The 14,469-nt window shown below is 39.6% G+C and overlaps 2 protein-coding genes across 3 annotated transcripts; one reads left to right on the plus strand and one right to left on the minus strand.

The window, feature by feature from the left end:
- Positions 1-88: 88 nt before the first annotated feature.
- On the minus strand, positions 89-8,530 carry LOC103707513. Of its 2 annotated transcripts, none has more exons than XM_026804829.2 (3): positions 7,792-8,530; positions 5,275-5,462; positions 89-924 (listed from the first exon to the last, which is right to left on the minus strand). In XM_026804829.2, the coding sequence occupies exons 1-3, from the start codon at positions 8,459-8,461 to the stop codon at positions 292-294; spliced, it is 1,491 nt and encodes a 496-aa protein (XP_026660630.2). In that variant the 5' UTR covers positions 8,462-8,530; the 3' UTR covers positions 89-291. The 2 variants fall into 2 exon arrangements, with proteins under 2 accessions (XP_026660630.2, XP_008790255.2); XM_008792033.4 differs by having other exon boundaries at positions 7,825-8,527.
- A 1,209-nt stretch (positions 8,531-9,739) lies between these two features.
- Positions 9,740-13,470, plus strand: LOC103707512 (GTP-binding protein At2g22870). The gene is made up of 4 exons (XM_008792030.4): positions 9,740-10,376; positions 10,724-10,793; positions 12,765-12,927; positions 13,039-13,470. The coding sequence occupies exons 1-4, from the start codon at positions 9,869-9,871 to the stop codon at positions 13,258-13,260; spliced, it is 963 nt and encodes a 320-aa protein (XP_008790252.2). The 5' UTR covers positions 9,740-9,868; the 3' UTR covers positions 13,261-13,470.
- The last annotated feature ends 999 nt before the right edge of the window (positions 13,471-14,469 follow it).

A 14,469-nucleotide genomic window follows, 5' to 3' on the forward strand; every position in this document is an offset into this window, starting at 1 on the left:
AGCGTTGCTAGAGCTACAATTGGAAAGAACAATCGCCCTATGAAATTATAACCACGTGCTGCTAATAACATGCCAGATTCGGAAAGGATAATAATAAATAAACCAAAGGCAAACTTGAGCAATTCTGCAAGGGAGGCATTCATAGATTTATTTACATTATTCCATATTCCACATGGAAACATGTGGAAGTAATGAACAACCTTCATGTACAGAACATCAGCTGCATGCGAATGGCACAAATAAAACCAGTGGTTTAAGACTGACGACATATATATATGATACTGGACGCAATCAAATATCATCAACACCTGGCCAATCATTTGATTCCTCGTTAGTCTGCCGGATGACAGAATTTCCATCCGTTGCCGAGCCCCCTGAGCTCTTGTCGACCAACACTGCTTTATCTTTTGGTTGCGCTGAGTTGATTGTCTTGGACTCTGTTTTGGAGCTTGCAGGCACATTTCCATCATCTTCCTCCTCTAGGTCGCTAAAGGACACATCCTCGTCATTTTCAAAAGGAATGGCGCTGCTTCCTGGAACACCCATTTCTCCTGAATCATCTTCCAACCAGTCATCACCCTCCTCATCGAATTTAGGAATGGAGATTTTTGAGGTATCACTAAGATCTTTATGTAGTTGGACGAGCGGCTGTTCCTCAATTACAGACTTGTCGATAAATGTTGTATCGGTTGTTAGAATAGGATGCTTTTCGGTCTCGAAATCTGCAAATGGGACAGAAGTTCCACCTTCTCGAGTCCTTGGTGGTGTTGTTTCATAGATATCTCTTGATCCTGTGAACTGCTCCTTGGGTGGAACTGAGGTATCATCTCCTTTCCTATATGATACATCTACTCTAGGTTTCTCTGCTGCTGGCTTTGCCCGACTCTGCAACCTCTGTAACAACATTGCCCTGGCTTCCACAATCTGCATAAAACAAGATGCGGTATGTTGAAAAAAAAAAAACCACGGATAAAAGAAACAGATTGCAAAAGATCTGGTTTTCAATTGAAACATAAAGTGGTAGTGGTGGCACTAAACCCAAGAAATCATCCTAGATGTTAAGCTCTCCAAGTTATTTGTCATAGTGATACAAGTCAATTCAATGATATTTAACTCTAGAACAGACATAGACTTCTTATGCGTCCAATACGACCAACAAGCGTATGAAAGTACACACTGTAACCAATACTATTGCAGCGATATCAAGCTGAGCACATCCAGAAAGCAAACCCCAACCCAGAGGCAAAAGTTTCAACTTGATAAACAGAAATCTACAATCTATTCATCCAAAACTAGCATTTCTAGTTCTGAAAACAACAAACTTGAACTCTGAAAACCATTTGTCAATATAAAGCACGAATCTACCAACCTCTGCCCATCAAAAGCAAGCTTAAAACAATCCAGATTCTTAGTTAACATCTCTCCAAACTCTGCAACATCATTCAATCAGGTATGCATTCTGACACTCCTTTGGCGTACACCTGGTCAAACTAAAGACTTCCTTGTAGTACAAGTCTTTGAAAGTGTTAACCTAGCAGTATCTTGCTCGTCTTGCGATCCTCTTAGATGACCCAAACTCGAAGAAATCACCAGTACAGAGCTTGATACCACTGTGATAACATTTGCAGGGTAGACAATGGAGGAGAACCACAAACCTCTACAACTGATCTCTTATTCAAATATTTCTACCCATAAGCATACCAGCTAATATAGCAGCACAACTTTCCGCAACATAAACCAAGCCTCAAAGATAACATCAACTCAGGTCCCCTTTCAATTCCCACTTTTGCAAGAGTAAGAACATTGGTAATGTTACTGATGGAATCTTCATTGTTGTTAAATCTTGCTTATAGCATATGCACAAACCACTTTAAGAGTCATGTGGAAGGATGCAGACTCAAGGAAATTTTTACATCTTAGACCATTATTTTTGTATTCCAGTGTTCTAAGTAACTCCACTAGAGTCTGCCTTTTGTTAATCTGGCTTATCCGACAAATGCATTGTTTTTCCTTGTAAATTGGTATCTTCGATTCTTCATTGAGTACTGCAAAGCTAAGAATCCCCAGTTTGGAAATATATATCACCCTTAAAAGCTCTTCCATATCTTTGATGTCTAAATCCTCGAGTTCATTTTTAGTTAACAGTACTACAAATAATATGACCCTTTAAGACAATCCTTGATCCAATCCTTCTTGTTAGCAGCAATTCTAACTGTTTGAGTAACAGTAGGCAACTTGAATATCAGAGCACCAATCATCAATCCAAAAATATAAAGAATTGCCTCGTCTCCTTTATAAAGGCCTAAATACAGAAAAGAAAGACAACTTGAGTGTGCATTCCTTCTTCTCAAATCTCTATATATTTATGTTTCTGCATTCCTGGCTACACTTTCTAGAAACTGTCCATGTCACCAGCAATCAAGTAGATCTTGCCATGAGATTAGTCAATTATAGAGTACCTAGGCCTGCCACTCATTAGGATATTAGCATTTCAGACTCCTTGCAATTTAATAGGACGCACAACACTGTAGAGCCACATATTAGGTCTCTTCATAGTTGAGCATCAAAATGAACCATAACATTTTGAATTGATTTTTTTTTAAAACCAGCTAAACATTATTGCAACTTGCTAGCAATTGTAGTCACATATACACCAGCCCTCATAGATAAAGATAACTTTTTTTTTGGCTTGTCCAAACAAAGACCTATTTAATGAAACCAACTATATATAATAACAATGACTTTCATTCGTTGCCTGCTCCAAAAAAAAAAAAAAAAAAAAAAAAAAAAAAACAAAACAAAAGTCCACATTGTGCTAACCATCAAAACAAGCCACTCCTTATTCATATTAGCTGAGTCCGTAGTTTACACGTGCTTCCAAGGATTTCTACTGTAAAGAAGCTGTTGTCTCCTATCCTCAAAATCCATGTTCGGCTGCCAACAGGTTTCAGCACTAGTATACAACTACCCTCGTAAAGCTCTACTATAAGTTATCATCCAAACTAATGATAGAATGTCTTGTAAGGCTTGAATAATTCATCAAGTGTACTAGGTTTCGTATATCCAGCTTGCTGACCTCCAGTAGAATTATCACTAGCTACTTAAGTTCATTATAAGTTAACAGTACTACAAATAATATGACCCTTTATGTTATCATGTAGATTTTTCATCCCTTTTATTGATATAGATACCCCTGATCACAGATGAAATTCTAAATTGAAAAAATTACCTTTCTTTGAATTTCATGGTATGGCTGTGAATCTTCTTTCTCCAACAGAACCAAGTTTATTCAACTTCTCAGCAAGCTCATCCACCTCAGGAGTGTCAGCTTAGGCGTCTCAATAGTATCCGACCTCAAAAAGAATTAAAGAATTTCTCATTCTTAATGAAATTCAAAAGGCTCTCTGGTCATTATTTCAATAGACCTCATTATGTTACAACTTTGTCACCTTATCGTTGGAGAGTTAAACCACTTTTCCAATTTGATCCTGCCACTATATAACCAATTTGACGCACATGAATGTTATAACCAGGATCCCCGTTTGATGTTTGATCAAATTTGGATAAGAGTTCTTGATTCAGAATACGTTCCAACAAAAATAAAAACCAACCCAGACGGATTCAGAATATGTTCCAACTAAAATACAAATCAGACCAAAGGAAGAGAGCGTTAGAAAAGAATATAGAGAATACTGAAGAAAAAAGAAGGGAAAACCAGATTTCATGGGGTCTGATAGCATTAAACTTTTGTGCCAACCAAACTTATGTTCCTAATCCTATTTTATTTCTATCATGTTATATAAATCTTGCTTGATGTCTTGCACTGCCGCATCTACTCTCTTAACCACTGAAAATAACTCTATCATGCGCCAGAGATAATCTTTTGTTAGCATAGTTCTTCAAAACTTTTCAAGAGTCATTTTCTCCCCTGCCAAGTCTAAAATCAAGTTTCTCTGGCAAAATTACCTCCTCTGTAAATTTTCGTAGGTTTTATGTACAAGTCATGCATCTCTTCCATTATCACCCCTCATCTCCATCAATTATTGAGTATAACGGAATTAAATTGTTTGGTGTCCATGACCCTTGGCACTATAGTCGAGGGGTCTTCCATCGCATCAGCATACTTCTTAACCTCTTTTTCAACTTATAACTTGCTCTCACCTCCTAAAAGCACATAGCATAATGCATATTGTTATCCAACCACTATTCTGCTATCTTGGTGGAAATAAGTAATTATATGTACAATGGCATGGTACTTAGATTTATTAAATCATATGCCAAATTTTGTCTTGATGAACATTCTGAAAATTGAATCACTTGTAAACAGCACATGGATTGAGTAGCAATGAAATGTTTCATATACTAAGATTTTACAAAATATATTTAAAAGTTATTATCATACCAACTATGCTAATATCCATATTACAGAAAAGATAATGTGTAAACATGGTTATATTGTCTAAATTAACACATTAAATCTACAAGAGGGTTCAAAAGGTGCTACACACATATTGCATAAACATTTTAATTCTCCATAAACCCATTTTGCCTTCCTAGCTTCACATAAAACTGATTACAAACTACTGGAAATTGTTCAAGATACAATCTAATATTTCATGAGTAAATTCAATAATCATAGATCTATGTAACAATTAGCGATCCAATACATACATGAATAAGATATTTGATTGAATTGAACCATTAGAACAGAAAAGTAATTGATTATATTTTAATAAGATATACTGATCCATACATATTATTGTCTAATGAAAACAACTGGGCCTTTGTTCATGTTAGAATCCACCAGGTGAAAATATGTATATGGAAACCTTTAAAAAAAGATTTGCCTTAAAGTAGGATGATATTGCAAATATGATCAAACCCCAAATTGATGGGGTAAAGCTTTGCTATTTATGTTGAGAAACAAGATGAATGCTGTTAGACAATACATAGAAGGCAAGTCCAAACAATTGCAGTCATGACTACCATACGGAACAAAATCATCACGCACGAGGTATGTAGTTAGTAAGAGCCAAAAAAATGCTCCATGAAAAACCAAGCTCCAAAATGTATATGAGGTCAGATGGGATACTAAGATCCAAAATAAGCATATCACACCATCATTCAAGGACCATTTGCAGTAATCCATGTAATTATGCATTGATGGCAATGTTTTATAAGAAATATGATATTACATGAGAAAAGGCTAAAGCGCTGACAGCCAAAAAGCAACATGATAAGCAAATGAGATAACATGGGACTAGGCAAACTTACTTGAGGTGTTGACAAAAGCTCAGCATCATGCTTATTGAGTCTGGGATGCAGAAGCACGAAATAAATTTTCCAAAAGCACCCTTCACTCATATGGGTTGGGCAGAGTTCAATCCTCAAAGCTGCTAATCTTGGTGCAAGGCGTTCAACAGCCAGTGCATGCTCTTGTTGGACATTAGACATATCAAAATCTAGAAGATGACAATATTTCCAGATGTAAGAAGCTATAGAGAACAAAATAAAAGCTGAAAATTCTTCTGACTGAAGAACCTTTTTCGCTTGAAAATTCCAGAATCTCAAAACTCTAACCCAAGAATGTTATAACATCCACCGAATATTTAAAGCCAACAATTTGCAACTAAGCAAAGGTTACTTATTGATCAATCACATGGGAAACATAAATGTGGTAACATAGTCCGAAGGCTAAAAATGCTGTGCCCATCAAAATTTGTCAAATTCTAATCAAGACATAACACGCTAAGAATGTAAAAAATTACAATATCTGAAAATCATTGTCATCATTGAAAGGAATATTGTCATGCACAGTATTCACCATCAATGGGAAGTGAATAGTCAACACTGGAATTACAGGCATAACGAATCGCATGAGCGGCTTCATGTAGAAAACCAGCCTAGAAGTTATGCTGGAAAATGGAATGTTCCCTGAATCAATTAATATAAAACCCAATTGCTATAAGTTAATCTCTGAAAAGAGTGGTCATGTTTGGCATTCTACAACAAAAATAATTTTACACAGCGCCCCAAATTTATGACTATGCTTGTTCTTATATTTATATTTACATTTCCCGGGACAAAATTTTTAATCAATGCATAAGAAGCTAATGTTGTTTTTCCTCATGGACTTCAATTTGATAAAATTTCCTCATGACTTTAAGATTTCAAATTTAAGGCCAGCACACATTCAAAATAAATAAAATACCATCTGACTTACAATTTTATAAATTTGGAGAAGCATATACATGATATTTACTGTATAAAGCTTAAGATAGAAGTCATTTGGTAAAGAGTTAAGCATCTTATGAACTATATTACCTGGATACTCTGTTTCTGAGCTGTCAGGAAGTATTGACACTTCAAGACATGACATGACACAGCTTGACACTCCACTTTCAAGTGCTCTGCTGATGTTAGCAAAAAAAAAAGTCCTAGGCACTATTTTTTGGAGTGCCATGCAGATAACTAAGTTTTTAGTGCTGGACACTCTGACTGAAGTATCCTTAAGTTTTTTAGTGCTAGATTTCTAATATAAAGTATCAAGATTATATGGACATGTTAAACAAATTATAATTATATTTTCAATATAAGGTTATTGCAATTATATGAACACTTTAAGTGAAATATCATGATGTTTTAAATGCAAATATATCACAATTAGTTATCATTTTAAGCATCTTAACACATATTAAATGAACCTAAAAATAAATCAAACAACTTGCAAAGTTGTGGCTATTCCACTAGTTTATTTGTTAAATAGGATCTATAATTCTAGGTTCTCCTTTTCTTTTCTTTTTGAATGAGCATCAAAAGATACAAACACACTAAATATATACATGAATACATAAACATTTGCACAAATACATATGCACAATATACGGTATGCCATTTTCTCGTGCCTAGATTTTTGGAGGTTGCCGTGTTTGATACTTGAGGATACTCGGACACTTGGCACCCATGCCAAGCGCCCAGGTCATACTACTTATAAAGCAAAAACCAAAGTATGAGGTTTATCACAAAGAGAAACCCCTGCAGGAAAAGCACAAACCAGAGCACATTAATGACCTTATGGCATTATCACCTTGCGTGATGCATAATAGTATATGTAAAATAAATCTTTATGAAAGTGTTTCAGTCTAACTAGTTTGGTTCACAAGGCTTAAAAACGAAATCCTATTCATAGAGCCAACAATCAAAAAGAAGCAAAGTAATTTGTAGGAAAGAAAAGGCCCTGTGCTATAACTTCTGCTATGGGATTCTAAGATACATAGATGGTTTTTTCCAACTAGAAAAGCATAAGTAGATTAATCTCTAAGTAACACACCACCAAAGCTAGATACTTCTAAATGAATAATGAAGCCAAATTAGATCATGTCTGTTAAATTTGGTTTATGATATGCAAGCTTCGTTGCAATATTAGTTCCAATAATTCAATTTCCCACCATCTTTATTCAATTTCACTCAAAAGGACAAGATTATTTAAGCATTTTGCCATTATTTTATCTCAATCCCACTCCCATTATTCCTAAATCTACCAATCAGATCAACAGACAACAGTACGAAAAACCAGATATGTAGTTCACGAAATCATTAATTTTTCATCCTAAAGAGTGAAACCAAATTAGACAATCTCATCAAAATCTACACTGGTGATAAGAAGAAGCATGCAAATTGATCGGTGATAAACAATTCCAGATTGCTTTGCCACAAGATATCAGTACCAGTACAAATAAACAGTTTTCTAGAAATGTAATCCAATTGAAGTCTAGATTAGATTAACCCTACCAGTGGAGAAGGGGACAAGAGAAGAAGACAAACCATCAGAATCTTCGTCGTCAGCCAACAATGGGAAATCCAGCCATGTCTCCGGATGCATCGAGATGTTCCTCGCAAACGCCAACACCTCCTCCGTAACACCAACCGCATCCCCGCCAAACCTCCCCTCAGACTCCTCGATCTCCTCGGATCCGAATGGAAGAAAGGTGGAGGCAATCTTGGAGATCTCCGTCACCGCCTTGTGGCCGGAGATCCTTGATATTCCGGACCTGAATCTCCCTCCGATCTCGGCGAAATCACTCCGGATTCCCACGATCGCCGGAGAATCTGCGACCTCCGACAGATCCACACCCTCGGAGGCCGCCGGATCGGACTGGCGATCGCCATCGGACGTGGAGGACCCGTCGGAGGAGGGGTTGTGGGGGGGAGGGGCGAGGAAGTTGGCGACGCCCCAGAATTGACGACTTAGGGTTTTGCTGAGCTCCGAGAGATCCTCTTTGACGCCTCGGCTACGAGTTTCTGGATCGATCGGAGGGTCTTGTTCTCCTCTTCTGTCTTCTCCCATCTTCACCGCTCCGCCCTCGCCGGCGTCTCCACCGTCCTCATCGCCGCCGCTTCCGCCGCCGCGGCGGAGGTCGGGCCTCAGGGAGTTGGTGAGAGACCTCGCGAGCCACGACATTGTTGTGCTCTTCTCCCTCCCTGAAAGCGACTTGGGAACGAACGCGTATTATGGAGTGCCTATCGGCGATCCCCTGATTTCAAACGGCGGCATTTCAGGTCGGTGGTTGCGACAAAAAAAAAAGGGAAAAAAGAAAAAAGAGTGAAATCCAAGCACGGACACATTTTAGAGGGTCCGGCCAGGTCCTACATTCCAGGTCCATCCTGATTCTTACTCGGACTTACGACTTCGGGCTTCAAATTTTTCAATTTTTTTAATTTAATATATTAAAAATTGTTTAAAATTACTTAAAAAAACTAAATGTAAATAATTAAATATTTCAAAAATAAGATACTCTAAAAATCTAGGGTTGGAAAATAAAATTCGAGACGGGCCGAGCTATGCCTATCTAATGGACCGACTACGTTTTGAAGCTGGACCCAGCCCGCCGGGTCTAAAATATCGGGCCAAGCCCGCCCGACCCACCTGGGCCATGAACAAATATGGATAAGAATAAATAGTTTTTATATTAGCTTTCGAATGAAAAAAATGGTGACTGCATGAGGTTAATTGGCTCTGTAACCATCGTCGCACACCATGTTCGAGCATTGCACAGGAAATCCTTGCCCAAGCTGCCATGAATTCGGCTCATGCATGGTGCTAAGATATTGGAGGCTTACCTTCCAACTACGAGATGACCACGAAATTGAAGCTAGGGGGGGCTACCAATGGGCCGTCGAGATTCGACATGAGAGCGCCACGATGGGCTCAACAAGGTGTTGAGGCTTCTTGCCCCTCCCCCTATGAATGAACAGTGACCGGATGCCAACCTCCTCGAGTGCTCCAACCGCCTCTTAAATGCCTCTCCGTAGCTCCACCACCACCACCGTCTCCTCTCCAATCTCCATCTTTTTTCATTATTATTGCTGCTCTTGTTGCTATACTAACATCCCGAAGCCCCCTATCCTTGGATCACCGATGCCATTGCCGCCAACCATCTCTTCTCCCCCTCTTTCCCATCCTCCCAGCTTGCCCCTCTTGTTCCTGTGCTCTCCTTCCCCGTCTTTTTTATGTAACTCTCCTCCTTCCTCGCCTTCGTCGTTGTCCACCACCCTAACACCCACTGAGTCGCCGACTGGCATCTTCTAAGTGCATGCGCGCGCGCGCGCATAATTTTTCTGGCTTTTTTTCTAAGTGCGCGCCCGCATAATTTGTCTAATATTTTTTCTTATACAACCCGGCCTCAATGTGGAAACTATTAGACTAATGAGCCGCATAAGAAGCAACACAGCCTCATTGTTCGTCTTTCTATGAACATATATGGTATGAAATAAAAGAAGTCACGCTCCTCCAACAATCGCCTGGCATACGGTCCTCCGGTTTTAGCCCCTCGGGAGGGTTTAGTTGAAATTTGCTCCTACAAAGCCCATGGCCCTCTTTCTCTCTCGTTCCTCTCTCTATCTCGCTCCCAACGATGTGCTTCTCAGTCACCGCCTCTTAAGCCTCCGCTCCTTAGCGACATCCTTCGCCGCTCCTTCCCCCTCGCCTCGCCCCTCCGCCGCCTCCTTCCGCCGTTCCCTCTCCCTCTCCGCCCGGTTGAAACCCGCCAACCCCCCGCCTCCCAAGCGCTCCGCCGCAGCCCAGCCGCCGCCGGCGGAGCTCGTTCCGTCCGCCCTCTTCGTCCCGCCGGGCGTTCCCCGGGAGGAGGTCACCCCCGACATGTTGCTCCCGGGGTCAAACATCGTGTTGGGGCCCTACGCCGGCCATGCCCAGATCAAACAGGTGGAGTTCGTAAAGAGCAGCGCGCGGGCGCGGGACTGTCCCAAGGACGACCGCCCTGAGTTCGCGATCCTCGGCCGCTCCAATGTCGGAAAGTCGTCCCTCATCAATGCTCTCGTCCGCAAGAAGGAGTTCGCCCTCACTTCCAAAAAACCAGGTCCACTTCTTCTCCTGATAGCATGTTCTTTGGATCGGCAACCCGCCGTTATGCTGCTCTGAAGGATCTGAGTGAGTTCAATGCCTCCTACACCTCGCCGAGATTGGCATGTTTGTGCGACCATGGTCAAATAAGGACAGAGGAGCTTTTGAACTTGTCCTTGATCTCAGAGCAGCAAAAAGAGGCTCCTTTTTGGCAGTTCCTGTTATATTTGTTGGTTTATCAGAGCTTTCTGGTTCCATTTCTAGCTTAAATTGGATGTAGAGATCGGGTTTATGGCTGATTATGGGTTTTTGAGATTGGATTTGTTTGGAAGTTTTGATCTTTAATAATGCTTCTTTGTATAGGCAAAACCCAACTTATCAATCACTTTTTGATCAACAAGAGTTGGTACATTGTGGATTTGCCTGGTTACGGGTAAGCATCTCCGTCTTGACTCTCCAAGTGTTTCTACAACTTGCACGTCAACTGTTTGTTGGTTGGTCTATGACAATTAATTTCTAGTAACATTCATGTTTGCATTGCTTATGTGAAGAGATTGGAGAAATCTTTCTCTAGCATGTTTAGGTTCTAGTTTGTTCATGGTGCCATCGTGGACAAATTTTTGATCCACGTGCCTCAAAAGGTGTGCACGTAGGGCTGGGCATACCTTGAAGGGCAGATTGATTGGGAAATCCAACATGCCAACGAATGATTATAAAGTACCTTCATGAAGGTAAAAATTAGGGACAGCATTAGCTTCAACTGCATGAGTTAAGAAGTAATGATCTTAGGATATGATGGGAAGTGAAAATGCTAGAGTTCTGGCAAATGACCATGTATTTTTGAAACAATAAATAAATGAATAAATAAAAGCCTTAGAAGCATCTGACTAAATAATTTATTAGTATTCACTTCTGGAAGAGAAGATAACAGAAGAATTAATTTGTATAATTCAACATAGAGTTTGATGTTGTTGACAAATACTAATATGTGTATATTAGCGTACACTTCTGAATGAGGAGGTCAAAGAATTATTGACTCAAGTATCAGATCAGCAGTATAATATATTTGAAGGAAGTGGAAGCAGGAATAAAATTTGATACATGCCAGAGACGATATGCAAGGGGTCATGAAAAGTGATAGGAAACAAGAACACTTAAAAAAGCATTTCAATAACTGAAGTTATACCTAATAAATCATTTCTGAAAGTGAAATTGTTAATGTTTGTAAAGTATATAATTAATATGTAATTTAAGATATGAAAGATAATATGTACGCAAATAAGTTATTGTCAAGAGTAATTTAGATGTAATTGAGAGAGAGGAAAAGGGACATTCTAATAAGCATTAGAATGCTCAGAAACATCTCATGGCATAGTTCCAAGAGGAACCATGGCAGTCATAATGGGCTCCATGAGCCTCTTCAGATGTGTCTTATCTTTATAAAATCTTAGTCCAGTTCATAAGTTTTGTTTATGTTCATGTGCATCAACAAATTCTGGAGTAGCTTTACAGTATGAGGCCCATTCGCTTTCTCAGGATGGCATGCCCTAGCAAATGCTTCTTGGAGATTTTTCATTTTTAGGCCCCTGATATGAACTTCAAGTGGTGCTCATACATGACCAACACTTTGTGGGATGTGATTTTCATGTGATAGTTTACTTATACAGCGTGCTATTCATTGGTCTAGAATGGATTAGAAGGATCTGATGGTTGTTTTTCCTGCCATTAAGGTCTGGGATGGTTTTCAAGGATCATTTAGACAGTTTAGGATTTGATCTGAACTTTGCTTATCTGAGCTTGGACATGGAGGCTACTGCAACAGCTCTGCCGTAAGCTCTCTCCTTGCTCACTTATCTTGGACTCATTAGTGCTGCCTTGAGTGTTCTCTAGAAGCCTTCCCATTTGATCACAATATCTATATCACTCCCCTGCAACCTAGCAGGTCCATTCTTCAGAACAAGCGCTGCCTTCTTGTGATCATCTATTCAATTTTCTTGGTAAAATCTTTTTTAATAAAAAAAATATTGACAGAGCACCAGACATGGTTTCATGTTGATGTGATACCCCGATTAACCCACAAGCATGAGGTGCCAACGTTGACACTAAATGCTTATTAGGAACAAAAAATATTATACTGATGCCATATGTAAAGCTAGTCTATGCCATGCATACAAGGGCCTGTATCATTCTTGTATAAACTGAATTCTTATGAAAAATTTCGACTTAAAGATTATAAATCTGGGTATATTAAATATTTTGCTATAATATCATAAATGATCCTTTGCCTTTTGAAGGTTAAAACTTTACCAGGATTTGGGGGTTTGTCTTGATTGTGCAGAGAAAAAAAAAATCCTCTTGTTAGCAATCCCAATAACCTCTTGATTAGATGACTCTGTCCATGTAGGTTTGCAAATGCTTCTCAATCTGCTCGAACAGATTGGTCATCATTTACCAAGGGTTACTTCTTAAACCGGGATACCTTGGTTGCTGTCATGCTGCTCATTGATGCCAGTATTCCACCTCAGCAAATTGACCTTGACTGTGCTAATTGGCTCGGTCGCAACAATGTATGCTAATTCCATAACTCCCTTTTACCAATTTGTCATTATTAACTTAGTTTTCTAGTTGCAAGTTATTCCATGCACCCATGCATTTGTCCTTTTCATGTAATGTTCCAGATTGGAATGACTTTTGTTTTCACCAAGTGCGACAAAATGAAGGGTGGGAAAGGAACCCGGCCTGAAGAGAATATCAAACAGTTCCAGGATTTGATCAGTGAGTACTACAAAGAACCTCCGCCATGGATCATGACCAGCAGCGTCACGGGATTAGGTCGGGATGAACTACTTCTCCATATGTCACAGTTGAGGAACTACTGGGATAACAATGAGCTATTTTAAAAGCGATGCTTAATGCTGCTAGAGTTGCATCTCTAACCAGATCACTTTGTATATGAAGCTGTGGATGTGAAATATAATTAAACCCACTGGTATAGAGTATTGAGAAAACTCTTGGAAACAATCACTTTCTTCCTACTTAATTTGGTGTTGTGTCTTAAAGCTAAATGCTGTTCTTCAAATGACTTACGAATAAATCCAGTGATTTTAGTACGGGAGGTTGTGGCTAAGCAGCATGATCGGTCATGTGTTTTGATACCAGGAAAAAAAAAAAAAAAGATCAGGATGGAAATGTGTATGCTTTATCTATATATTCCATATACCGGCTTTGGCATCGGGTGTATGCTTTATCTATTCTGTGTTGTCAGCAGATCCGTTCGTTCCAATTTCAGAAGGTTTAAACGGCACAGACCATGCAAAGTCTCTTAGCATTGTATTATTCTTCTTGTACGCGCTCCTCAGGGATTCAGTCGTTACCACTATAAGCTCTCACTATGAGAAAAATTACTGGTGAATCTCTTTTCTTCAGTTCACTCCAGTCGGTCTTTATATCAAGAAATATATATCGGGATGCATCACGGAAGCTAATAAGCAGTGAATTAAGGTTTCCATGGCAATTCCCGGTCATTTAGTCAGAGTAAATTTTTGTGGTCTTATACTACGGTTATTGTAATAAGTTGCCCAAATTAGATCTATATTGGGTGAGAACTCGTGCGGGCATGTGTTTAGTCCCATATTGATTATTCATTAGGTAGATCTTGAGTACATGTACAGTAGAGCTGATCAAAACTCGGGCCGGGCTCTACAGCAGAAATTAGGCCCGATGACTATGCCCAGGCCCAATCCGGCCCAACTGTCGGGCTAAAATTTTTGTCCAGGCCTGACCCGACTTTATAAATCTGGTTTTAGGCCCGTCTAGCCCGGTCCGACCCGATATGCCCGATTCGACAGGCCCGATTTTTTCTTTATTTGGAATCTAGAAATGGGCCAGAATGGCCCGACCAGGCACGACCCGATTTTTTTTGGTCGGGCCGCTTTTCTTGCACAAGCCTGACCCATGGGCCTTTTTTTGATGCCCAAGCCCGAAAAATTTCGGACTGGGCTGGGCGGGCCAGAAAGCCCGTGATCAGCTCTAATGTACAGGATCAATGAACCCAAATAATATTTTTCAATGAGTCTTTTTGGGTGAGAACCTAGGTTTAATAGTATTAG

The sequence above is a fragment of the Phoenix dactylifera genome, chromosome 6 (genome assembly GCF_009389715.1).
Source record: "Phoenix dactylifera cultivar Barhee BC4 chromosome 6, palm_55x_up_171113_PBpolish2nd_filt_p, whole genome shotgun sequence".
In the NCBI taxonomy this organism is placed as follows: Eukaryota; Viridiplantae; Streptophyta; class Magnoliopsida; order Arecales; family Arecaceae; genus Phoenix; species Phoenix dactylifera.